At 40.4% G+C, this 25848-nt stretch overlaps 1 protein-coding gene across 2 annotated transcripts in view; it reads right to left on the reverse strand.

The window, feature by feature from the left end:
• Positions 1–25848, reverse strand: part of ZFYVE26 (zinc finger FYVE-type containing 26) — a 3506023-nt gene that overhangs the window by 3006056 nt on the left and 474119 nt on the right. For both annotated transcript variants that reach the window (XM_044074068.1, XM_044074069.1), the window contains one exon: positions 10821–11352. In XM_044074068.1, the coding sequence (XP_043930003.1) occupies positions 10821–11352 (532 nt within the window). The remainder of the gene's footprint in view (positions 1–10820; positions 11353–25848) is intronic.

The following is a 25848-nucleotide window of genomic DNA, read 5'->3' on the forward strand; positions in this document are numbered from 1 at the left end:
AACTACCTAAAAAGGCAAGGAAAATTTACCATCAATGATATTTGTCAGGAACTACTGAAGTAGAAGAGACACACGGAACAAGATAAACACTAACTATACTAACTCCTAATGCCCAGCAAAAACTAAGTGGAAGTAAAAGGGTATAGGAGGAGGAGTAAAGGGAAACAGAAGGACTACCCAAAAATTTTGACTCCAAAAATAACCACTTACAGCTTGAGAGCGGAGCCCACATCTAACTACAATGGCAACAGACGAGATCTGAGGTGTTGGCGATGGTATAGAGCATTATAGGCACAGGGAGGAGCTTGAGAGCCAGATCCAACATCTACTGAATGCGTCCGAGTCGGATCCAAGGATCGGATCTGAACCCCATTGGTGAGGAAGAAAGAAAAGGCCAACAATTAGATCCTCAAATTTAGGAACCTTTCCCTTTTTTGCCAGTAGTTTGACAGTGAGGAGTCAAACTGTAATCTATAATCCCAATCACTCTGCACATCCCTTCATTACTCACCCAGAGATAAACCTTAGACTGCAGAACACAGCTTCTCCTTTATGACTCCCCTCATATGTGAATAATTATCATTACAATTTAAGCCTCTCTTTCCAAGAAATCCATAATCAATTCAAAATCTTCCTGTTCAAAGTAGTTCTATTCAAAACAGTTACTTGTACATATTTCACTATAGATAAAATTACATAAAGCAGATATTCTGTTACTTTCTACATCCTCTTTTGCACCACAGTCATGCACACATATATTTCCACACTTACTTAAACACATCATTTTATCCCACTCCCACTCATTCCCATCTTCCTAATAATCTTCAAACTTCTACTACATTTCTAATCTGCATTGTGCCTCTTCGCCCTCCAAATATAGCTGTACAAAATTCAAGTATACCTTAAATGTCTTTCATTTCAAGAGATTCAAATGCCAACTAATAAGTATTCAGTCAAAGAAACAACACTCATCTGTATGTTTATATATCAGTGCAACTCATGTAGATGTTCTGCCTAATACACTGTAGTAATGCTAACTAGAGGACAACATCTAATTCCGAACACTGTATAGATCTTTAATATACAGTTATCCCTGCTTGTGTATGTACTTTTCCCATCAAAGGCCAAGTCTGAAAGCGATCCATTCTGAACCAGTGTTGGACCCCAGGTTAACAAGTGAAAAATAAATGCCCAGGCAGTGGGGGTAGTAAGCATATGAATGCAAACATCTGCATAATTTAAGCCAGGTTTTCCTTTGCTTATTTAATTGTGTTAGTCAGGGGTCACCAGCTGTTCTCATACTGGAAAAATAAAGTTGTGTATACTTAACATAAATGTAGATGTTAAATTTTCTTCACTGTTGCATTACCACTTGAGATTTTTCATCCTGGAAAGTCCTTGGATGGCCGAAAAACCAAAGATTAATATCCTCCCCTAAGGTTTGGTGGATGCTCTCGAGTCTGATGTCAAGATGTTATTGGATAAAGGGCTGTTGTCTGGCACCATTTCTTATGTCTTTCATGCCTCCATCATGTTGGGAGCCCCACTCTCCTTGCCCATGATGAGGAGCAATGTATGCCCATAATATTGTTCCAAGTAGGGACAGAACACTGGGGTTAAGAGGGAAAAACTGGAAGAGGAGGAGGGATTGTAAGGTGAGACTGGAAAATATTACCCACTCCAACTCATAGGGAGGATACAGAGAGGATGGTAGGAGGGAATGGTTACTGCAACAGTGAATCCACTAACTACATTTATGTTAAACATACACAATTGTGCTATGCTCATCATAATTTACTGTGTTAGTAATAACTCCCTCGAAAGCATTAGCCCGTATTATTAATCAGACGAAATCGACACGATTAATTACCGAAATAAATCATAATAATACGTTATATACTGATAAGTCAGATGTCATGAAGATTTTTGAATCAATTTTTAATCAGATATATGGTGAGCAACAAACTCATGGGCATGATGAAGAGAGAAAAGAGTTCTTACAGAAAATTAATTTTCCCAAGATTGACGAGGATTCTCAGGGAGAATTGACTGCATTGATTACAGTTGATGAAGTTCTAGAGGCAATTAAGAAACTAAAGCCACATAAAGCCCCAGGACCAGATGGTATGACCTCTGAGCACCGTACTTTCACAGACCTTTAATTATATAATTTCGAATGGCAGCAATGATCTTCATTTTAATGCCTCAAGAACAATTCTGTTATTGAAAGAGAATAGTGATCCCAAAAATCCAGACAATTATAGGCCCATATCATTGTTGAATATTGATATGAAAATCATGACATCTATTCTAGCTAGTAGATTAAAAAAAATAATAAACTTGATAATATCAGAAGAGCAGGCGGGGTTTATAGATGGGAGACAGACTACAGACAATACATTAACTCTTCATACTTTAATATCTTATGCAAAGTATAAAAATATGAACATATATGCTTTAATAATTGATGCTCAAAAAGCATTCGATAGAGTTAATTTGGCTTATTTATTTGAAACATTATCATATTTCAATATACCTCAGCTTTTTATTTCTATGTTAAGGAATTTATACAAGAATGCATACACTAGTTTATATATAAATCATGAATGTTCCAAAAGGATTCAAATTAAAAATGGAACTCGACAGGGGTGCCCATTGTCTCCCATACTGTTTAATCTGTATTTGGAACCTTTATTTCTTCATATGAAACAAAAGTTTTTTTATAATTCTCCTGTACTTCTTGGGATAAAGGTTAGGATGGCTGCTTTTGCAGATGATTTAAACATATACAGTACCACACCGGTGTCAGATACGGAAAAAATACTAACAGCAATACAAACCTTTGAGAAAATTGCTAATTACAAACTAAATTTAAAAAAAAAAACAAAATATTCCCTCTAAAGACACCTACACCTTTTTCAATGCTACCATTGATAGGACGAATAAGGACAGAAGAAAGAATAAAATATTTGGGGATTGACTTTTCAACTGAAAATAGAGAATTTTTTATCAACAATATTAAGGCAACTGGAGACCGAATAACAATGGATTTGGAAAGATGGAGTAAGTTGAAGCTACCGATGATGGCAAGAGCAGCGATAATAAAAATGAACGTTCTCCCCAGAATGCTATATATTTTTAGAGCAGCACAACTTAAAATCACGAAATCCTTTTTCAAGCAATTTCAGATAGGACTGGGGAAATTTCTGTGGGAACCCAGAAAAACGAGAATATCCTATGAAAAACTGATGGCTCCTAAAAGGGGGGGGGGGGGGTTGGATTTACCAGATTTTGAGATGTATTATACAGTGATTCAGGCCAATAGGATTTTAAGGGTGTCTTACTTGGATAGTGAAAATAGAAAATGGATACCCAAATGGGTACTGCTAAATTATAAACATATAAAAGGGAAGAGAATTAATGTTAAAGCTGTACCATTTTTGAATATAAAAACATTGAGTAAATATGAGTTAATGGAACACATCAAGGTATGGGCAGTGGCGACTCAAACTCTGTTTGCCTCCTTGAACCTTTTAAAATATATGATGATGTTTCAACCGTTTGATGGAAATCCTAATATAACTATTGGTAATCAACTGATAGACTTAAAGAAATATCCATTTATTAAGGAATTAACTGTAAGGGATTTATACCCCTTCCTAGGAGTAGCGGTACATGATATCTTAAAAGAGATGAATCTTCCCCATCTCTTATTTAATTATAATGAGGCAGTTAAAAGATTTGGCCATAAATTATTTTACCAGTTCTGAAATAAAAAAACAGGAACTAGTTATTTCAGGTCATCTGTGGGAAGCATTGCAACAAGATAGAAAATATATATCCTCAACGTATAAAATGGCAAAAGAGAGAAAATATAATAATCATATTCTGTTATCCAAATACTGGAGAGAGAAATTGCCATCCCTAGACGACAGTAAAATAGTAGAGGCGTTTAACTTAACATTAAAATCCGTATCACTTCAAAAACTGGTCTTTACTCAATTGATGATATTTAACAATGCATATTATACCCATCTTACACTTCATAAATTTGATTCAAAAAAGTCACCTAAATGTCCACAGTGTGTAGATCAGACAGCAGACCTGTTACACATGTTCTGGAGTTGCAGGTGCATTTATAAATTATGGAATTCTTTAAAGTTACAACTACAAAAAATGGGTTACCAAAACTCAACACTCTCCTGGGAATTTCTGATTTTACATATTCCACGGAGAATTTGGACAAAACAAAAAGATTGTAATTATGAATATTAGTTTACTAATGAAATTATATATAGCCACAAATTGGTTGAACCCAGCACAGGTGTCGTGGCAAAATTTCAGGCTGTTAGCGATTAAGCATATATCAGCGCACAAATTGTTAATTAGAAATAATAAGAAAAGTATAAACAGCATAAAAATTTGGGAACAAATCTTTAATATTATTTTGGCGTAGCGGTTCCTATCCACTTTCCGTCAGGACATTCTGTATGTGTACCAACACATTCTTGGATTAGATAGAAAATGTAGAAATAATACAAATTATTGGCTTGAGTTGGTTTATAATTGTCTATTGTAGATGCTTTTATGTTTAATTTTTTGTGATTTTAATTTCCTGTACTTGGTTAAAATGATATTTATTCTTAATGTATTATAGGGAAATTCAAAATGGAACTAAAACATTGGAAGCAATATTGTACATAATGTAAATAGTGTGTGAAATGTATAATGGTTTGGCAAAACAATAAAAATGATTATTGAAAAAAAAAAAAAAAAAAAAACTCCCAAATCTATAAGCAGGGGTAGCTGACAGACAGTTATGGTGGAGAGACAAGTCCTTGCAGGACTGCAGCGGTGAAGCCAACTATGGCCTTAGAAACAGCAGATAGGTCATAATGTTTAGAGAAGGTGTGCATAGACAACCAGATGGCTGTCTCCAAAATGGAATGGGTAGACACTCTCCTGAAAAAGGCAATGGCAATTGCAATGGCTCTGGTGGAATGTCCTGATATGGTCAGACACCCTCTTGCCATGGTACTTGTAACAAAAGGTAGCAAAATTAAAAATCCACTTAGAAATAATTTGCTTAGTAGTGGCTTTTCATTGGTTGCAATGACTACAAACAGTTGGTTAGATTTTCTGAAGTCCTTAGTTCTGTGGAGATAAAACCCAAGTTGCCCATTTAGCAGTAAAATGCTTTTTCCCCTTTATGTGGATCAGTGAAGAAAACTATTAAATGTACTGCCCGGTTTAGAAAACAATCAGTGACCACTTTAGTCATAAAGGAAGGGCTTTGTTCTCAGGGTAAAGTCTACCCTTGTGAAATGTGAAAAAGGGTTCCCTACACATGAGCACCTAGAGCTCAGAAATCCTTCAAACATAAGTGACAGCCACTAAAAAGCTAGTTTTCCATGTAGTACATTTAATGTCTGAAGAGGCTGCAGGCTCAAAAGTAGGCACAGTGTTTCCAGTACAAAAATTAAGTCCGGGGATGGAGCAGGGGGTCTTCCAAGGAGATCTTAAGTGGATGATCCCCTTAGGAAATGGGTTTACCATGGTTGTGAAAAGAAAGAGGACTGCAGAGGCAGGTAGGATGACATGGCTGAGGAATGAATCTTAATAAAAGAATAACAGTCCCTTGCAGAAATGTTCTGCCAGCTAAAAGAACAAAGGGATGTTGCTATATGTCGGACTGGCACAATGGGAGAATCTTTTCCATTTTGAGATCTAGGCCTTCCTGCTGCTGGGTCTTCCTGACCTCTTTGAAGATGTGTAAGATATCCTTGTTAAAGAGTTAGATGGAGAGAATGAGGATCATATCATCTACCCCACCATCTTGAGTGTTGTAGAGTGCAGTGCATATCAAGTACCTTTATTCTGTTAAAGATCTACCTCCAAAGACAGCCGCCATGGTTCCTGTTTGAAAATCCTGAGTAAGTACAGGAAAGCAGTGCTGCCTGGAACAGAATGCTGGTACCAAGATCATCCTTGGCACATCCATTCTGATTTCATAAGTATCCTGTGAATTAGAAGCATGGGAAAAAAGGCATACAGAAACCAACTTGGCCAAGGGAAGGGTAAGGCACCTGTCCTCCAGGTCCTGTGGCTTGGGAATCTTGGGCAAAACATGACCGGTCTGTTTTTGTTTAAGGCAAAAGGATCTACCTGTGGCACACTCCACATGTCTGACAGATTTCTAAAGATAGACTTCAGCATCCATCACGAGACTGACACTGACTAGATTAAGCAGTCTTCTAGGTTGCTGACTGTCCCCTAGAGGCGCTGAGCTATGAGGTGTAGTCCCATCCCCTGTGTTGTCTCCCAAAGTTGCACAGCAAATCAGCATAGGGGGTAGGAGTGAGTACTCATCCTGCTGGTTGATAAACCACATAAATGGAGTTTTATCTATCTTTACCAACACAGGACCTGGTATCCATGTTTGTTTGAAAGCTATGAGGCCTCTAAACTGTCATTTCCATTTGATTGATACAGCTTTTCAAGAAGGAGCTGTCCCACCTACCTTGCACTTCTTAAATCATTTGTGTATACTTTCCAAGACAGGTTGTAGACACCCATGATGATCACCTAGTGTCCCCAACCATAAGGTGAAGGGGATGCCTTTGTTTTGTTTGTGGGCAGCTATCCACCACAACAGTTCTTTCTTGAGGCAAGGAATGTGTTATTCTGAAGTCCAAAGGGTGTTGGTGCTGGCACCACACCTTTTTCAGGTACCAATGCATTTTCCTCATGTGCAGCTTTGCTAAGGGTACATTTAGGATACAGCAGGCTGCGTGTTCCAATGCTCTCAAGAGCACTCTGTCTGTGACACATTCATCCTGAAACAAATTTACAAAGTAATGAGCTAGTGAAAGGATCTTCTCTTGGGGGAGAAAAGGTATCAGTCTTTTGGAATCAACCAAAGCTCCAAGGAAAAACTAGGCTGCTGGAAGGTTGAAGGTTAGATTTTCTTGCGACAGAGTGAACTCCAAACCTGAGACGAATGCCAAGGTCATCTGCAGAGAAGAACGGAGTTCCTCCACCATGTCTGCCTGTATGAGACAATCGTCCGAGTAGGGGTAGATCTGTATGACATTGGCACTGCAAAAGGCAATTACTGAAACCAGACATTTTGGGAAGACTTGGAGTGGTAGACAAACCAAAGGAAAATGCACAGAATTAATTTCCCACCTGCCTTTTAGCAAAGTTGCCTTCTGTGCTCATTCACTATGGAAAAGTGAAGATAAGCATCCTTTAAGTTTAAGGTGACCATGACCACCACAGAAGGATCATGGGAAGCTTCTACAAAGTCAGCATTCTGAACATGGGAACATCCAAGAAGTGGTTTAGTTTCCACAGACTAAAGATGGGTCTCCATTGTCCTTCCTTCCTTTCTTGAGACAAGAAATAGTATAGAGAAAAAAACTTGTCCCTACTTTATTTAGGAGGACGACTTCTACTGATCCTTGAGCCAGGAGATCTTTGATTTCAGTCTGATGTATGATTTCCTATACTGGGATTGGAGGGACACCCAAGAACCTTAGCAGAGGTAAATTGTATTTTGTACCCTGTTCTTAAAATTTCTAGAGCCCACTTGTCTTGTGTACCAGCTTACCACTGACTAAGGAAAAGGAAAAGTCTGCCACCCTGCCTTTGAAGGTGGAGAGTGGGATTTGGAGCCGGGGCAGAGAGGTGCTTGCATAAGTCATGGCTTTTCCATCCTGGTTCCCTGGGACTGGGACACAGGAGTCCTTGTTCTGGGGACTTCTTGCCATCTTCTTTGCTAACTCTTCTGGTTTTCCTGCTTCTGGCATGTGAATGGGAGGTGGTTGGAAAGGATCAGAATTTGGAGGGGTACTTTCTTTTACACCTAGGAGGAGGGGACCTGCAGAAAGTCTTTTGACAGTTTGCATATTCTCAGCCTTCTCCCACCAGTCTCTAAACACTGAGCCTTGTGTTCAAAGAGAAAAGGTTTGCCTAAGGGGGCATCAATGATCTCAGCTCTGACATGACCAGAGTAAGGCTGTTCCATGACCAAGCATGTCTCCTGATAACTGACAATCTGGCAGCTGCCCTGTTTGATCATTCTAAAACATCAAAGCCAAAGTGTAAAGAGTTTAGCAAACAAAAAACTTATTTAACAACTCTCAAGACTTTTGTCCCACATCCTCTTCATTTTGTTCCACCTGGTCCAGGAGATACACCTGGAATTTAAGAATATGAAATTGGTAGTATAAACATCTTATGGCAAGGGTGGAAATATAAACTTTTCATCCAAATCTGCCAACTTCCTTCTCACTTGACCCTGAAAAGAGCACTTCAGCATCTGCCACTGGGTTTCTAAAAAGATATTTGTAAGAATCCAGGATCCTGTAAAAATGTTCAGGTTTGCTGTAAGCAGGGTATGGGGAAGTCAGGTTGCAGGGATGTGTCTTGAATGACATCATCCACTATCTGCAAGACTGGAGGAACTGTCATATGTTTATGGCTCAAGGTGAAAACTCTGACCCCTTTTCTTACAATAAGGGAAATCTGGGGATTCCCAACTGAAAGACTTTTTCATTTTGGGTAGGATGTCTCCAAAGGGAAAAAAATTCTTGGGTGGTGAAGCTGATGCATGGGTGTCAGCTGATTCAGAGTTGGCATATGACCCCCTAGATAACTGCCCCACATATGCTAGTTACTATTCACCCGAGTCACAGGAATCAGAGGATTCCTGAAGTGAAAACTCTTTCTGCAGGAGATTCCTTGGTTAGTGGTCCTGCCACGACCCAACTGCCTAGATATAATGAAATCCTCAGCTAACCTAACAAGGTCTTATGGGTAAACCTGGGTGGATGTATCGGTCCCAGAAGGCCTAATCTGGAACAAGTCTGCAGCACCTTTCTAATATGTGGCCTTCGGCATGGTCTTGGGTGTGTCACTGGTTGGGATCAGCATAGGCCACTGATAGGAAGCCATGGCTTACACTCAACCTCTGTTGAGATCTCCTCTTTGTTGCTACTTGGGTTGGGATTCTGCACTCCGCCTCCAATACTCTCAAAAAGGAGTCAGAGGCTGGCACCTGCATAGTGGCTGCAATTCCCATCAGATTCACAAGCTGACTTGAATCAAGCAGACACTGAAGGTGCGGATGGTAAGGCAGACTCCGCAGGGGTTTTGCCAGAAGCCATTCACACACAGACACGTGCGCGCGCACACACACACACACACACACACACACACACACACACACACACACACACACAGACACACTGGCGCACACACACACACACCGACGCACGTGCACACACCGACGCGTGTGCACACACACACACCGACACGCGCGCACACACGACGCGCGCGCACACACACCGACACGCGCGCACACACGACGCGCGCGCACACACACCGACGCGCGCGCACACACACCGACACGCGCGCACACACACCGACACGCGCGCACACACACCGACACGCGCGCACACACACCGACACGCGCGCACACACACCGACACGCGCGCACACACGCGCGCACACCGACACACGCACACACGCGCGCGCACACACAGACACACACAGACACACACACACACCATTCATTTGCGAGAGCTGCAAAGATGCCTACTCTCCCTCAATCTCAGTCAGAGACAGGCTGTCAGATAATGAAGCACTGCAGTCAGCCTCCCTTAATGACATTTGGACACTTCCACCTTTCGCAGGGGAGATCACCAACAGAACTACTGGATGCCATGGCATGGGACTAATGCTCCCTTTCCAAAAACTTTTTGGAGAGACTCTGGCCTACATTTAATACTCCTAGAATTAAAATAAGCACACTAGGAGACAATTCGGCACATTGTACTCCATAGCCAGGTGAAATTAGCAGAGAATGGAAATCCCGGTGAAGGATTTGCTTTCCACACACTATACAAACATTATAATTAGATATCTGGAAAGGCTAAATTTGAAAAGTATTAGGAAAAGGAAGTTTACCAATGAGGTAGTTAGCTTTTTTGCTCAATTTTTTGCTTCGGACTGACCAACATACTGGACGCAGGATGTCTCGTGCTCCAATAGAAAGACAGAACTGAAGAAATGGTATTGTTGATAACCCTTTATCCACAGACATTTTGACATTAGATTGTCGGGCACCCACTGGGCCCTATGGGAAAGGATTACATTTCTGGCATTCAGGCTATCCAAGAGCTTTCCAAAGCAGAAAATCTCAAGTGTTATTACTGAAATGCAACGGAAATCATTGGTTCTGGAGAAAGAGAGAGGACCCGAGAGAGTCGACCACTGCTTGCAGAAGATGGCCCAACTTTGTAAAGCACTACATTTACCATGCACATGTGCTACTGCATATAGGGTGGGACATGTATAAGGGAGTGCCTGCAATGCGCCACCAATCCTGCAAGTGAAGTTCTTGAGGCTCACCAGCTCTAAACTGATGTTTTAGTAGACATTGGTCTCCACCATGGAGTGAGCACTGAGAAAAAGCCTCAGAAAAACCCTCAGAACACCTCCACCCCCCTCCATAGACCAACTACTTCCACAAGTGCAGGACTACTCTTTCCTCTCTCTCTCTCTCTCTGCTAACAGCTTCAGCAGTATCAGAATTCTTAACTGAACTCACGGTCACCTGGGTTGTAGTCAGGGCTTTACACCCCTACAACAACTGAGCGGGCTACAGTGTACTTTTGCTAAACTGTGTACCAAAGCAAGCTGACTCCTGCATTTCTACAGGTTATTCTAGATAAGAGACTCTATGCCTAGAACCATCTTTGTGACAAATTTCCATCAAATATTTTAACAATGCAGAAACAGACCATTCCTACTACCTTCAGTGGGAACTCGTCTCAGAAGTTCAGCTTTCTGTTTTTCAGTAGAAATGCTACTATACAAGTTAACCAGTACATGGCTGTCCTCTCTCAGCAAACATGGGAGTAATCGCTCTTCACAAAGATTGTGATTTTCATTGTGACAAGCATCAAAGAGTTCCTCACACAACTGGCGAAACTCAGAAGGCTGGTAGTTGGGGTTGAACTGCAGAAGTGATAAAATGGTATATACAAGTTCAGTGTCTTCTGTGGGCACACACGCTGTAGATGTGCTGTGGCATTTAGACTGCAGGCAACCCAAAAGGTAATCCACAAATAATTTTTGTAGTGAGTGATTATATGCTGCAACATTGCCTTGAGTGCCATCTGCTAAGAGGAATCCAATTAGTTCATGCACAAGTCGAGGATTCCAAGACATAGCATTCTTCAGGACAGTTCCTGCCTTGAGGCTCAGTTTTAGACATTCAGTTTTCCTTTTATTTTCACTGGATTCATCAAGATTCTGGGTGTAGAGAAAGGTTTCGTACAATTCCTATAAAAACAAAACAAATATTATAAAACAAAATTCCAAACTTAGGAAAATAACAATGCAACATTTACAAATGAATAATGCACAATGGCAAAAAGCTTGACAGAAGGGTCTCATAGGCAGTGACTAGACATGTCAAACGGGAGACCATTCTGAAAGCTAGCTCAGTTTCTCAACTGCTCCATAGTACTGTCTGGTAAAACTACATATTCAAGGTCACACTGAAAGCAAATGAAGACAGAAGGAATTAAACCCTGCAAAATTGGAAACAGCTCATTAACATCTCAGCCATAATCCACTATGCTAACTTCTTAAAATAGACTATCTTAACAATTTCATGCTAAAAATTCAAAACAATTGTCCAGGATAAGGCCTGGATTGCCACTTGTGTGACCTGAGACCCATCAACAGCTCAGTAATTTGGACAATCTTTGGACAGGGTGGGCAACAGACTGGCAACTTCCAGTAGCAATTTTTCTTGGGAGGGAGGATTATGGTGGCTACTCCCCTTTCGTGACCTTGAGCTCCAAGGATGTAGTACAGACCACTCACCTGTGAGCAGGCCCTGGGTGGGTTTGCCCAAACCAGTATGGTATTCCTTTGAAGAAGCATGCAAGGGAACAGACACCTCCAATTAGGAGGATAAGTGGTCAAATGGGCCAATAAGTCATGGGGAACTGATGGTCATCAGGCAGCAGGATCCAAAAAAAATATTAAGTACAATAATCATTAGTTACACCAGGCATAGGCTCTACTTTACATTAAAACACACTACAAAACATGTAACTATCACCCAAGCCACTAAACTTAACATTTAATCTGTGAAAAAATAAAGATGCCCAATTTATAAATGCAGTAAGACACAAGTGTGTGTGTGTGTGTGTGTGTGTGTGTGTGTGTGTGTGTGTGTGTGTGTCGTACAGATATTAATTCTCAAGGACTGTAAGACACTTGCCCTTTGGTCTCTCACAGCACTCCTACATGCTTAGTAATACCTGTACCCACTTACATATCACTGTCACATGAACACATCTCACATGCATAAATATGGTCCAAGCTGCCTTTTCATAGATACTCTATGCCAAAACATTGATAAAAAAAGCTGCAGTAGTGGCAGCTTGGGAACCCCCTTCAGATTGTTTGACTCATGCCTGCCAACCATCAAACCTCCCCAAATGGACTTTGCTACATTTGTTCCCTCATGACAGGGGTCATCTCCAGATTAAGGGGGAGAGGGACCTATCCAGAGAGGCAGTCATTGAGGCAGCTGTGCAGGGTACCTACACCTGCATGGGCATTGTGGCTATAAAGGTGTATCTGCTATCTGCATCAGCATGGGATCCACTATGCCTTCACCTATGCACGTGCATAGTCCCATGCCCTTGTACAAGGAAGGCTACTTCCATGAGGTGGGCTTTGTACACAGTACATCTACCTCCAGACTACATGTGCTACCCACTTTCTTTAAAGGGTTGTTGTTGCATGTGGCTGGCTTCCCTCTCTCCCTCAGAATTGGCATACCTATCCTCCCTGTCTGTTCTAGTAAACACTGGACCTGCTAACTGAGCTCTGATCACTGGGGTTTGAGTCACAACTTCACACCAGTATGCTTTTAAAATCTGGCTTCAGCCCTTTCAGTATGTGCCCTGACCCGACCACAGTGAGATTTCCCATGGTGGTCATAAAAAGTAATGCTACTCACTAACTAATTTGAAGGAGTGCTTGGATACTGCCCTACCCCCTGGTTTCCTGGCATACAGCTCCAAAGCTGTTGACAAAGTCTGAAGTTTTTAGCACTTTTAGTAAAAAAAAAAAAAAAAAAAAAAAAAAAATCTCAGTTGCCCAGGTTACCGAGGAACATGCATAGTGTGTAGAGTCCTCTATCCTTTGTTTAGTGGCCTGGGATGAAAAACAGAGTAAAACAGATTGACTATGGGAACTCAAAACCCACACCAGACAAAGCAAAAGCTGATCCTGAGTGCCACTGTCCTTGTAGAAGACTGGGTAGAGTTCCCTGTATATCACATCCTGCATTGCTAAACCCCTTCTGGCAAAATACAGGGCTATTAAACAGCTTTTTTTCTGAGACAGGAACCTGAGATAAGTAGAACTTGCAAGTACAAATGGAGGACAAGTGATCATTTCTGTTCCAAAAGCCTTAAGGATGAATGGGTTTTTTGGGGATGCAGGTCCAGGTGCAAGGCATCCTTCACGAACAATTTAATCACAAAACTGGAAGAGAATAGGGATAAAAATTAGTAAACAGGCTTAGAATAAACTAGGTAGATCCCATTCAAAAAATTCAGAAGGAAAAGTACAGTTTTGTACCTACCATAAATGTAGATGTTCGAGGATTCCATTGCTGCAGTCCTTACTATTGGGTATAGTCCGCATCCAGTCGGCCCGAATACCAGAGTATAAGGCTGACGTCGGTCAGGGCGCATTAGACTGACGTCAGTACGTCAGGGTACTAATGCGCATGACCGGCGTCATATCCTCAGTCTTTTCTTGCCCCAGATGTCAGAAGACCCGAAAAAGACAAGGCCCAAAATACCTGCACCAAAACATGAACAATATATACAAAAATATAAGCAGGTAAATCACCTACACAACCACCCCTAAACACAGAGGGGAAGGAGGGAGGGTAAATTGGACTGCAGCAATGGAATCCTCGAACATCTACATTTATGGTAGGTACAAAACTGTACTATGTTCTTCGTCTTCCATTGCTGCAGTCCTTACTATTGGGTAGAATCCCAAAGCAGAGGTAAGGGAGGCTGGCAAATCATAAAGAAGCAGGAGCTGACAACATGCCTTGCAAAACAGCTGTGGCAAAACCAGCCCTAGACTTAGAGTAGATAGGAAGGTGATAATGCTTAGAGAAAGTATGCACTGAACTCCAAGTAGCTGCTTCCAAAATATCCTTAGTTGCCACCCCGTAGAAATGCTGTTGAAGTGGCAGTAGCCCTAGTGGAATGAGGCCTAATCCCAGCTGGAACCTCCTTGCCATGATGGGAATAACAAAATGCAATGCAAAAGCCAATCCACCTAGAAATAGTTTGTTTTGACACAGGCTTGCCCTGCGAACTCAAAGCAAAAGAAACAAACAACTGCTGAGACTGCCTAAAATCCTTAGTCCTGCTTAAGTAATAACGCAATTGCCTGTGTACATCTAAAGTATGCAAAATCTTTTCCCCTTTATTTTGGGGGTCTGCATAAAAGGTAGGCAAATGAATAGTTTGGTTTAAAGCCACACTAGAAACCACCTTAGGCATAAAGGAAGGATTAGTACGTAATGATACCCTATCCTTATGGAAAATCAAAAATGGCTCTACTGCCATAAGGGCCTGCAACTCAGACACCCTTCTTGCAGAAGTAATAGCCAACAAAAAAGCAGTCTTCCATGACAAATATTTCAATTCAGCAGTAGCCGCAGGCTCAAAAGGTTGTAGAGTAAGTTTTTCCAACACAAAATTGAGATCCCAAGCAGGAGTAGGAGCTCTACGTGGGGTCTTATATTCTTTGCCCTCTAAGAAACTGCTTGAACAAAGGATGCGAAAACAATGGTGGGTCACAATCATAGTGAGCTGAGATTGCTGCAGCATGAATCTTGATGGAAGAGAAGGACAGACCCTTGTCCAGTAACTCAGTAAGATATTGAAGAGCCATACTCAAATTAGGCTCAGAAATCTCCAAATTCTTTGCTTTACTCCAAAATAAAAATCTCTTCCATTTTGCTGCGTACACTTTCCTTGTACTAGGTCTTCTAGCTTCCATAATCACATTTAAAACTTGTTGAGGAAGTTGAGACCTGCTGTGTTTCAACACAGAATATGCCAGGCTGTCAGAGGAAGAGAGTGAAGCTTGACATTGAGCAGATGACCGTCCTGCTGGGATAACAGATGTGGAATCAAAGGTTAAGGCCATGGAGGCTTCTTTACCAGACTCCGTAGTAGAGGGTACCAGTGTTGCCGAGGCCAATCTGGAGCTATCAAAATCATCCTTGGCCTGTTCTGTCTGACCTTTAACAGTACCTTTGGAAGAAGAGGCAGAGGTGGAAAGGCATACAGATGAAGGTTTGTCCAACTGAAAGACAGAGCATCCACTTTCCAAGCTGTGTGATGAAACCCCTTTGTGCAAAACTGTGGCAGCTGGTGGTTTAGTGGAGAAGCGAACAGATCTATGTCTGGAGTTCCCCATGACACTGTCAATTTCTGAAATACATGAAGATCCAGTTTCCACTTGTGGGGATCCATGATTTGTCTGCTTAACACATCTGCTAAGGAGTTCTGTGCTCCTGGCAGAAACCTTGCCTGAAGAGGTAGGTGCAAGCGTAGCGCAGTCTCCCATAAAATCATTGCATGCCTGCATAGAGGATAAGAATGTGTTCCCCCTTGTTTGTTGAAGTACCACATGACAGTTGTGTTGTCTGTTAGAATCAACACCTGCCCTGGAAGAAGTAACTCCTTGAAAGCCAGAAATGCGAACTGGACTGCTAACATCTCCTTTATGTTGATATGTAGATGCTGTAGTCTGGCAGGCCACTTGTCTTGTATCCACATTACATTTAGATGAGCTCCCCAAGCAACGTCTGAGGCATCTGTCGGTAAAATCTGACTCGCCTCTGGCCGGGTCACAGAGAGTCCCTTGTTTAGGTGACATTCCTGAGCCCACCAGAAAAATACTCTTTGAAGGCAAGGTATTATTTGAATGACAGTGTCTAAATCCTGGCAGTGCTGTGTCCATACATTTTCGAGATACCATTGTAACTTCCTCATATGCAGTTTGGCATTGGGAAGCACCAGAATACAAGATGCCATGAACCCTAATGCTTGAAGGACTGTCTCTGCAGTCAGCACGGACTGATGAGATAGTTGATGGAAGTAAAGTGACAGACTCTTTTGTTTGTCCGGGGTTAAAAAGGCCATCTGGGCTGCTGTATTCAGTCTCACACCCAGAAAGCACATGTCTTGAGAGGGTACTAGACTGGACTTTATTTCGTTCACAGAATACCCTAGGCATCTTAGCACTGCTATAAGATATTCCAGATGCTGTAGAAGGTCTTCCTTTTCTTGAGCCAGAATCAGGCAGTCGTCTAAATAAGGATAGATTTGAAGTCCTTGTAGCCTGAAGTAAGCTATCACTGGAGCCAGAACCTTTGTGAATACTCTGGGCACAGCAGATAAGCCAAAGGGCAATGCAGAGAACTGATAATGAGAATCTCCAGCTTGAAACCGCAGATACTTCCTGTAACTTAGCCTGATATGCACATGAAGGTAAGCTTCCTTGAGATCTAAAGTTACCATCCAGTGATCTTTGCCCAGCAGGGGTAAAAGCTGTTGTAACGTCAACATCTTGAACTTGGGAATGTCCAGATAAGTGTTGAGGAGAGATAAATCCAAAAGCAGTCTCCACGTGTTCCCCTTCTCTGGTACTAGGAACATGCGAGAAGAAAATCCTAGGCCCCTTTCTGACACAGGGACTGGTAGAATGATGTCCAACACCCATCTGTCTTGAGTAATTAAATCCCAATTTCCTTTGAAAAGAGACAGTTGTCCTTCCAAAGGAGCTGCCAGACGAGAATCTACTGGCAGTTGAAAAGGCAGGGCATTGGGTCTGTTTACGAAAGGACTGACCCCTGCCCTCACCAGAAGTCTGAGCAGGTGAACTCCCTGTTCTAGGCCTAAAAGAACCTTGAGCCCTGCCCCTACCACGTCTAGACCTACCCCTAGACTGGGAATCATAAGCAGGATATGTCCACCCCTTAGCAGGCCAATTTCTACTAAACTTCGGTGGCTGTACCTGCAAAAAATCTTTAACAGTTTGCATAGACTTAGCTTTGTCCTCCATTTTCTTTAAAACTGCTTCCACAGGGGAACCAAACAACACATCAGACTGTAAAGGAGCATCCAAAATCCTTGTCTTAACATGCTCAGCCAAATTTTGATCCCTCAACCAGGCATGCCTGCTTAGAACAGAACTAGTGGCAGCCACCCTCGAGGAGGCCTGCACAGCATCAAAACCACATTGCAAAGAATGCTTGCCCACTTGTTCAGACACATAAACTAAATCCAGCAAGTCTTTACAATCAATACCTTCCGCCAAAGCATCCACCTTAGATTTCAATTGTGAAAGGAGATAATTTTGATATTTCAGCATGTGAAACTGACAATTTAACGCTCTCATGGCTAGAGTGGAAGAAGTATACACTTTCTTACCCCACCTATCTAACGCCCTTGCCTCTTTGTCAGTGGGAACAGGATTTTTAACCACAGAGGCCTTAACACCTTTAGGCCCCTGAGAAACAGTTTCCGGGTCCGCCCTAGGACTCTTAAACAAATACTTATGAGCTTCGGGCACCCTATAGTACCTATCAGGTTTAACAGGAGCAGGAGGCAAAGAATCAGGGTTCAGGGAAGCCTCTGCAAAACATCTTCCACCACATTCAACACAGGAGGTATAGCTAAGGGCCTATGCTGGGGTAAAACAAGAATTCCCTAAGCCTCTTCCTGGAATCAGAGTAATCCTGGCCTTCCCATTTAAAGTGCTCCCTCATGGAATGCAGAGTCTCTGAAAATGAAAAATCCTCAGGAGGAGAAGCCGAAGGAGTGGCATCATCCACATCAGAATCAGAATAATGAGGATACTCCTGCAAATCTTCCAGAAGATTCAGAAGCCCCTGAACCCTGTTCAAAACTGTCAAATTCTGGTTCCACTCTAGGCCTCTTATCAGGAGGGCCCATAGAACCTCTAATCATAGTAATCAAATCTTCTGCCATTTTAAGCATATGTTTCTTAGGTACAGAACCCGAAGGCTAGGAGAAGCCCCTACTGAAGCTGAAGTTGGCCTACCTCTAAAAGAAGTTTTGGCAACAGAAGGAGAGGCTCTAACTACTTTGGGAAGAGAGGGAAGAATAGTTACCTGAGAAGCCCCTCAGCCTGGCCTGCCTCCTGAGAGGGTACATCCTGTAACAGTAAAGTTTCTGCCTGAGACTCTATAGAAACTCCTGGCAAAACCTCTGGCTCCACTGAGCCATCTAAAGAACCGACGCCTGGGACTGCCGGTTCATCAACCCTAGGCTTCGCTGTTTTGTCCTTGCGCTTCTTGGATGAAGCGGGCCGGAGCATCCGACGGCATTTTATAATTGCAACGCTTCCCAAACACTAATCTGGCACAGTCTAACCTCCTCTTAATAGTGCGTTTGTTAAACTTAGCACAAGAGCGGCAACCAACAACGCCGTGCTCAGGCCCTAAACAAGGTATACATAATGTATGGTAATCCCTATGAGGTATTTGTTTCCCACAAGAAATACAGTTATTCACTTTTTCTGACATCCGGTTAAATACTGAGGCAAGAAAAAACCAAAATGTTCCCCAACGGGGTACTTAGCCAACTCTGATTCGGTCTGAAACTCCGGTTTCGGAAATATTTCAGAACGCCAACCTGCACTCGCAAAACTGCTTCTGCATCGGATCACGCGGCAAAAAAGACTGAGGATATGACGCCGGTCATGCGCATTAGTACCCTGACGTACTGACGTCAGTCTAATGCGCCCTGACCGACGTCAGCCTTATACTCTGGTATTCGGGCCGACTGGATGCGGACTATACCCAATAGTAAGGACTGCAGCAATGGAAGACGAAGAACATCTGCAGGACTACAGGACTGGAAGACATAGCTGGATCCAAGTGTTTCTTCTTACACTACACTGAATTAGTTTTTCATTTAATTACATAGGACTTCTTGGTGTTGGGCTTTTTAGCATCCTTCAAAATAAAGGCCCCTGGGAATAACAGGCAACTGTGGTATAGTGACATGTAACATTTCATGGTTTGTGTCTGTGCCCCCCTTCAGGCTTGGGTGTATAAGGAACCCTCTTACTGGGTCAGCAGAATGCAATGGATTGACAAGGTTAAAAACAAAGAAACTGGAAAACTGATCAAACAAGTGTGTAACAAAATCACAAAAAATATAGAAATAAAACCACTTAAGTGCATTGAAAAAAACAAGCTGCTGAAACACTTTGATGAAAGCGACTATTAAAATTAACTACACTAGATAATAGACTTCATGTAAAATCAAATGCTTAAATACTAATCCTATAAACAGTTTAACCAATCAGTTTAAAAATATAATTAAACAATTAAAATAACATTCTTATTAACCCTTTGTTAGATGCCTAACCTACGCTCACTAAGGAAAGACTTAATAAAGATGGTTTCATTCAACCTAGGGGGATAATCTGACCCTAACTTAATCTGCCATTCAGTCTCCTTTCTCTCAACTTGATTTTTTATAATTACCCCCCTCTGCTATATTCCATCACTTGCTCCAATACAGCAAATAAAAATGTCTTGTAACTATTACATCTAACTGAATGTCGAAACAGGGTGTTATATCTTTTATTTTAATGGCGTAAATGTGCTGCTTCTTTTCCCTAAACTTCTAGTGGTCATACCCACATAAAAGCCAAAGAAACTGGAGCAAAACCAATACAAACAACACCTTTAGTACAGCAATTAAACCTATCTGGCACCTTAATGGTATATGGTAAATCTTTTAGAGAAGGATAAGGCCCTTCATGAATGAACCTACAGACAAGTATAAGCATTGCATTTAGAAGTGCCTAAACTTTTCTGGGCGGTAGGTGGAAGAATTTTTGTACTCTCATTTTTTAATAATTGTTTAATACTAAGGTTTTTCTTACATACAAGAGAGGGACACAATCTCCCACTATATTAAGAAGATCACGTCAACGACTATAATTTTCCAGTTATTACATATAATTTTCCTGACATAACAAATCAACAAAAATATCTATGTAACATCGATAAGCCAGACACAAGATCGGTACCCTGTCTACTTCTTACCCCTTCTTTCTTTTTACTGAACCCTTTCATCATTACAGGTTCAAATTGTTCTTCCCTCTTGGAATGAACTGTGTGTGGGCATTTTTTTTTCTAAGTAATCTACCTAGTAACCTCTAGCTTTAAATAAAGACGTAATAAATTTAATTTCATGTTCAAAATCACTATCACTACTTGTCATCAAAGAGCCCCTAATAAAATGACCTCTGAGAATAGTTTTTTTTTATAAATCTGGGGAGATTACTTTGCTAGTGCAGATAACCATTAGAAAAAGAGTTTTATAATGTATTTTACTAACAAAACCTTCTAATGATCGCCAGCTTAGTATTAGAATGGTAAGAGATTGAAATTCCATCAACCAATGATAATTTCTAAACTATTGTATTTTACAGGAGGTTTGTCGATGATTTTTTTTAATATTTCAAGGTGGTATAAGTGATTGTTCTAGTTTCCTTGACAATATGAATTCATTTTTTTTAGTAAAATGCATCATAAAAACACTTTTTAATTATCTCCACCATTAAAGTAATATAAAATAGAAAAATGTTCTCAGAGGTCAGTTTATTAGGGTCTCTCGAATGGCCAGTAGTGATAGTGACTTGGAAAATGAAATTAATTTTATTACATCTTTATTTAAAGGTAGAGGTTGCCAGGCAGATTACTTAGAAAAAAATGCCCACAAAGTCCATTCCAAGAGAGAAGAACAATTTGAACCCATATTGATTAAACGATTCAGTAAAAAGAAGGAAGGGATACAAAGTGGACACGGTACAGACTTGTGTCTGTCTCCTCATTGTTGTATAGATATCTGCTGATTGTTACATCAGGAAAATTATATGCAATAACTGGAAAATTACAGTCGGTAACAGTGATCTTAATACAGCCAGAAATTGTCCATGTCTTGTATACAAAAAAACCCTTAGTATTAAACAATTAATTCAAAATAAGAGTACAACAATTCTTCCACCCACCACCCAGAAAAGTTTAGGCACTTTTAAATGCAATGCTTGTACTGCCTTGTAGGTTCATTCATGAAGGGACTTTTATTTCTTTAAAACATTTATCATATACTATTATGGTGCCAGGGAGGTACTATTACGGTGCCAGGGAGGTTTAATTGCTGTGCTAAAGTTGTTATATTGATGTGTACTCGGGCTACCCTGGCTTTTATGTGGGTATGACCACTAGAAGTGTAGGGAAAAGAATTAAGGAGCACATTTATGCCATTAAAACAAAAGATAACGCCCTGTTTAGACATTTTGTCAGATGTAAGAGCTACAAGAAATTTTTATTTGCTGTACAGGAGAAAGTGACGGAAGACAGTAGAGGGGACAACTATAAAAATCAAGTTGAGAAAAAGGAGACCAAATGGCAGATTAAGTCAGGGTCAGATTATTCCCCTGGGTTGAATGAAAGCATCAATACTGTTTCCTTCGTGATCATAGGTTAGGCATCTAACAAAAGGTTAATAACAATGTTATTTTAATTGTTTAATTATATTTTTTAAATGATTGGTTAAACTGCTTATAGGATTGGAATTTAAGCATTTGATTTTAAGTATGTATGTATTTCTGATGGTCTATTAACTGATAAAAATTACTATTAAAATTAATGTCACTAAAGTGTTTTAGCAGCTTGTTCCTTTTTCAGAACACTTCAGTGGTTTTATTTATATATGTTTTGTGGATTGACAAGGTTATTAGATCCATATGGACTAGTTGCAAAAAATAATAAAGCTGTCTAGGGCAGTACAAGTCTATTACAATGAACCCTGCCTTCTCTTTCCTTGCCTTCAGTACGACACTCAGAATGAGTGGAATTGGAGGAAAATGCAGTCAGTAGACCCTAACTTCACAGAATAAAGACACTTATGGTTGTCCAGGCTTCTGGACAGGGATGCCAAAAGCAGAAAGTCTTTAGCTGGCAAGACTATATATGAAGATGCAAACACATACATGGCTGAAGTGCTCAACCTTCTTTGCAACCTCGAGGAAACACTTCCGGTGCAACTTCCATGTTTGTAGAGCTTCATTGGTTATGCTTTGGCACAGTCAGCTACAGAGTTTTGATCATTTGCTGAGAGTGTAAACTACCTACAAACATATGACCAAACTGATGACCATGTCGCAAAGCTCCATGACCAATCTGCATGGCAGAAAAGAATGGGTGACCCCGTTTATTAATCTGTACCTCATCAGAAATGATTTTTTACTACTTCACTGGTGCCTGGCTTTGTATGCAGCATTTTTCTTCTTAAAATGCAAAACATGGGTGTTTTTCATTTTGTTACAAAGGCTTTTTGCTCTGATCAAACTTTCAACATTACATCCATATTTTTTGTTACATTTCTGTGCTGTATGCTTTTTCATTTATGGATCATTCAAAGTACAGTGTTGAAGCTCTACACTTCCTTTTTCACATAAGTAACTACATAAATACCCAGTTCACTTTTGGTTCTCTCCCAAACAAATTTTTTTGCTGCTCTCTAGTAGGCAAGTAGGCAGAATGCAAATGCAAGGCAAAGCATTGTCCTGCAGATTTTGAGAGTGCATACCCTTGCATTCTTTATGCACTTGCATTTCAAGATGGATTTTAGGACAGAAGCAACCATTTCAGTTTTGCATTTGTTTAAATGAAAAGTTAAGGAATAATTAAAAATGTGTTACTTTGATGAATGACATGCAAAACAGCTTCAGAAGACTACAGGCATCACATGCTGTGGTGCAAAATTTCTTTTTATAATGTGAAACAGATATGTTGCTTGTCTTTCAGCTTTTCCCGGTTAGGGGTCGCCACAGCAGAACTTCGGTCCGCTAATGATTGGCAGTAGATTTTCATGAACACCGAGGTGCCAGCTCGATGTCCAACCTTCAACAAAGGCACGCCCATTTACGCATGTCTTTCGAATGCCACCCAACCACGGGGAGGTTATGCAGACTCCACACAGAAGGCATTCCAGCCGAGAATCGAACGGGAGAACCTCTTGCTGTGAGGTAACAACGCTACCGCTGCACCACGGCAAAACAGATATACAGACAGATGCAGAAATGGCAAAGTATGTTAATGTTATTTCAGTAATCCATCCCTTGTCTGATTTCTCGTGACACTAATGAATCATGCAATTCACCAAACATAGTCATCAGTTCATCATGAACTTGTGCCTTTACTCATTACTGCCAAGTGCACCTCCAGGCATTTCTACAGTTAACTCCTGATGATGCCTCTAGGCACCAAATATTCCTTGTTGACATTTGCAATAATAATTCCAAAACCATGCTACATATAAGGTATCAAAATTTTAATCTTAAAGCATATATGATGGCAAACACAACTGTGTTGATATTTGACCACTGTCTAATACAGCTAAAGAGATATTGATAACTACTTGTATACCGGTTATTTATATTATAATAATTTTCATATTTGTCTAAATATCTCATCATTAAGATAACACAGAACTGCATAGCCTCATGTGACAGCTCACAGCTGAATGAAGACAATCATGCTAGCCGTGTCTTGCTTGAATAGTTACTGAGATACCATAAGTTGGTAATACAACATTACAAAATTAATATTTCCTGTCTTTTATTGGCTTATAAAATCCATTTTAAGGCATCAAACTGAATGAATGCCACCAAATTAAAGATTAATTTATCCTGAGTAGTTTGCCATTTAACATTTTCTAGTAACACTTATGGTTCCAGAGATATTAATATTTGAACTGTAAGGTGATAACTTCATTTTTTTAAGGGCTCAAGTCATACACACTTGGAGGTAAAGGTACACACTCAAAAGGGTTGTACTAGAGAGAACGAGTTAATAGAAAATGGAATACCATGGACTCATTTCTTGGCTCATAGTAACTGAAATTTTCTCCCATCACAGCAATGTTTTTTCTTGCTCTAAAGACTCGAAGGTACTAAAAATTTCCCTGGACTCTGCACCTTTATAGACATTTCTGATACTCTTGTTTACAGCTAGGAGCATACAGTTTCTGGGTCTAAAATTTTCATTTCTCTAATTACCCTGAAGAGAGGTTAGCAGAAGCTGCAGTTTCTATTTCACAAACGAGAAAAACATTTTTTATATAACATTTGTGTGATCATCTCTTTTTCTACCACCCTGACAAACTGCATGCAGCCTGCATGCACTCCACTTTGCACAGGAGATTCAAAATACCCAATCATGTTTGTCTATATTTTTAAGTGGCAACCTAAATGTGCTAACTTCAAGTTACACACAGAAACAGACACCTTACAGGAGAAACACTAAGATTCTGTATTTACTGGTGCACTTTAACTGTTCTTTGACATCAGATAAAGGCTGAATTATTAAGTATGAATATATCTTATGAACTTATTTTTATCACTGTTTTAGTGATAGACCTAACCTAACAACAGGCATCCACTACATCACAGCCACATTTGATGGCATATTTTTACCACTGTGACAGTAGTCTGAGGAAGAACATTTACTCCTTCCCTTAAAGAGTTATCAGGAAAGTCTTTAGTCGCATCCTTTATTTGGTTTAGTGTGCCCAACAATCATGTATCAGAGTCTAAGAGTACAGCTCTCCAAAGGAGCAAAAAATATACTTTTCTTAATAAATCTTTTCAATACTCTGCTTTCCCTGTCTTTATGGAAAATACTGTGACCTGGTACTACCTTGACTGCCCAAGCTTTAAAGGAGAAATCTGTGGAATCTGCCACCAGATTTGTACATTTATTTTATTTTTATTTATTTTATTTTATTTTACATTTGTTGACCGGGCTAGTCTAGCTGGACATATATCCGTTTACAGTAGAGGCCCGGGGAGAAAAGCTCCAGTATAGATAAAATTACAGTGATTTATAACAATTTTCTTAATAGATTTATACAAGGTACAAGAGAGGATATCTATAACATTGAAAAAAAAATATTAAGTCAAGTTATACAACAAAAAATAAGAACTACATACTAAAGTTAATAAGAAATATAGGCATCCCTTAGGATTCAAGCTTCAGGTAGGGCCAGTAAGGGGACAGGAAGGAAGAATAATAAGGCGTATTGAGACATACTTTCAATCAGGATTGGTACAGGGACATAGTCATTGAGAAGTAAGATGTGCTTTGATTTGTCTTTTGAACAGAGAGGTGGACTGTAGAGTAGCTATTTCTTGAGGGATTAGATTCCAGTGTTTCCCTATGGAATTTGAAAATAGTGCATCCACAGCTTTATTATATGATTTAGTTATGGATACTAGAAACTTGTTGGCGGAACGAAGTGTGTTTAGGTTCTTATATGGAGAAATAAGTCTAGCCAGGCTTGGAGTATTTTCAGGGAAATGAAGAGTTTTATGAATGATAAGTAGTTGTTGGTAAAGTAGGTGGTTATTTAGTTCTAGCCAATTTAGTTGTTTCAGGTTATAACAGTGGTGAGTTCTATGGGGAGTTGCATTAATGAATCTAGCTATACTGTTATAACAGGTTGAGAGTTTATTGATGTTATTTTTAGATAGTGTGGTATATATAGCGCCGAAGCATAAAAAAGGGTGGAGAGCAGGTGGGTCTGTGCAATGTTTTTTCTAGCTGCTGGGGTAAGGAAGGGTTTAATTCTGTAGAGTGTCCCAATTTTTTTATTAACAGCTTTA

The sequence above is a fragment of the Protopterus annectens genome, chromosome 6.part0 (assembly GCF_019279795.1).
Source record: "Protopterus annectens isolate FY-2018-M chromosome 6.part0, PAN1.0, whole genome shotgun sequence".
In the NCBI taxonomy this organism is placed as follows: Eukaryota; Metazoa; Chordata; order Ceratodontiformes; family Protopteridae; genus Protopterus; species Protopterus annectens.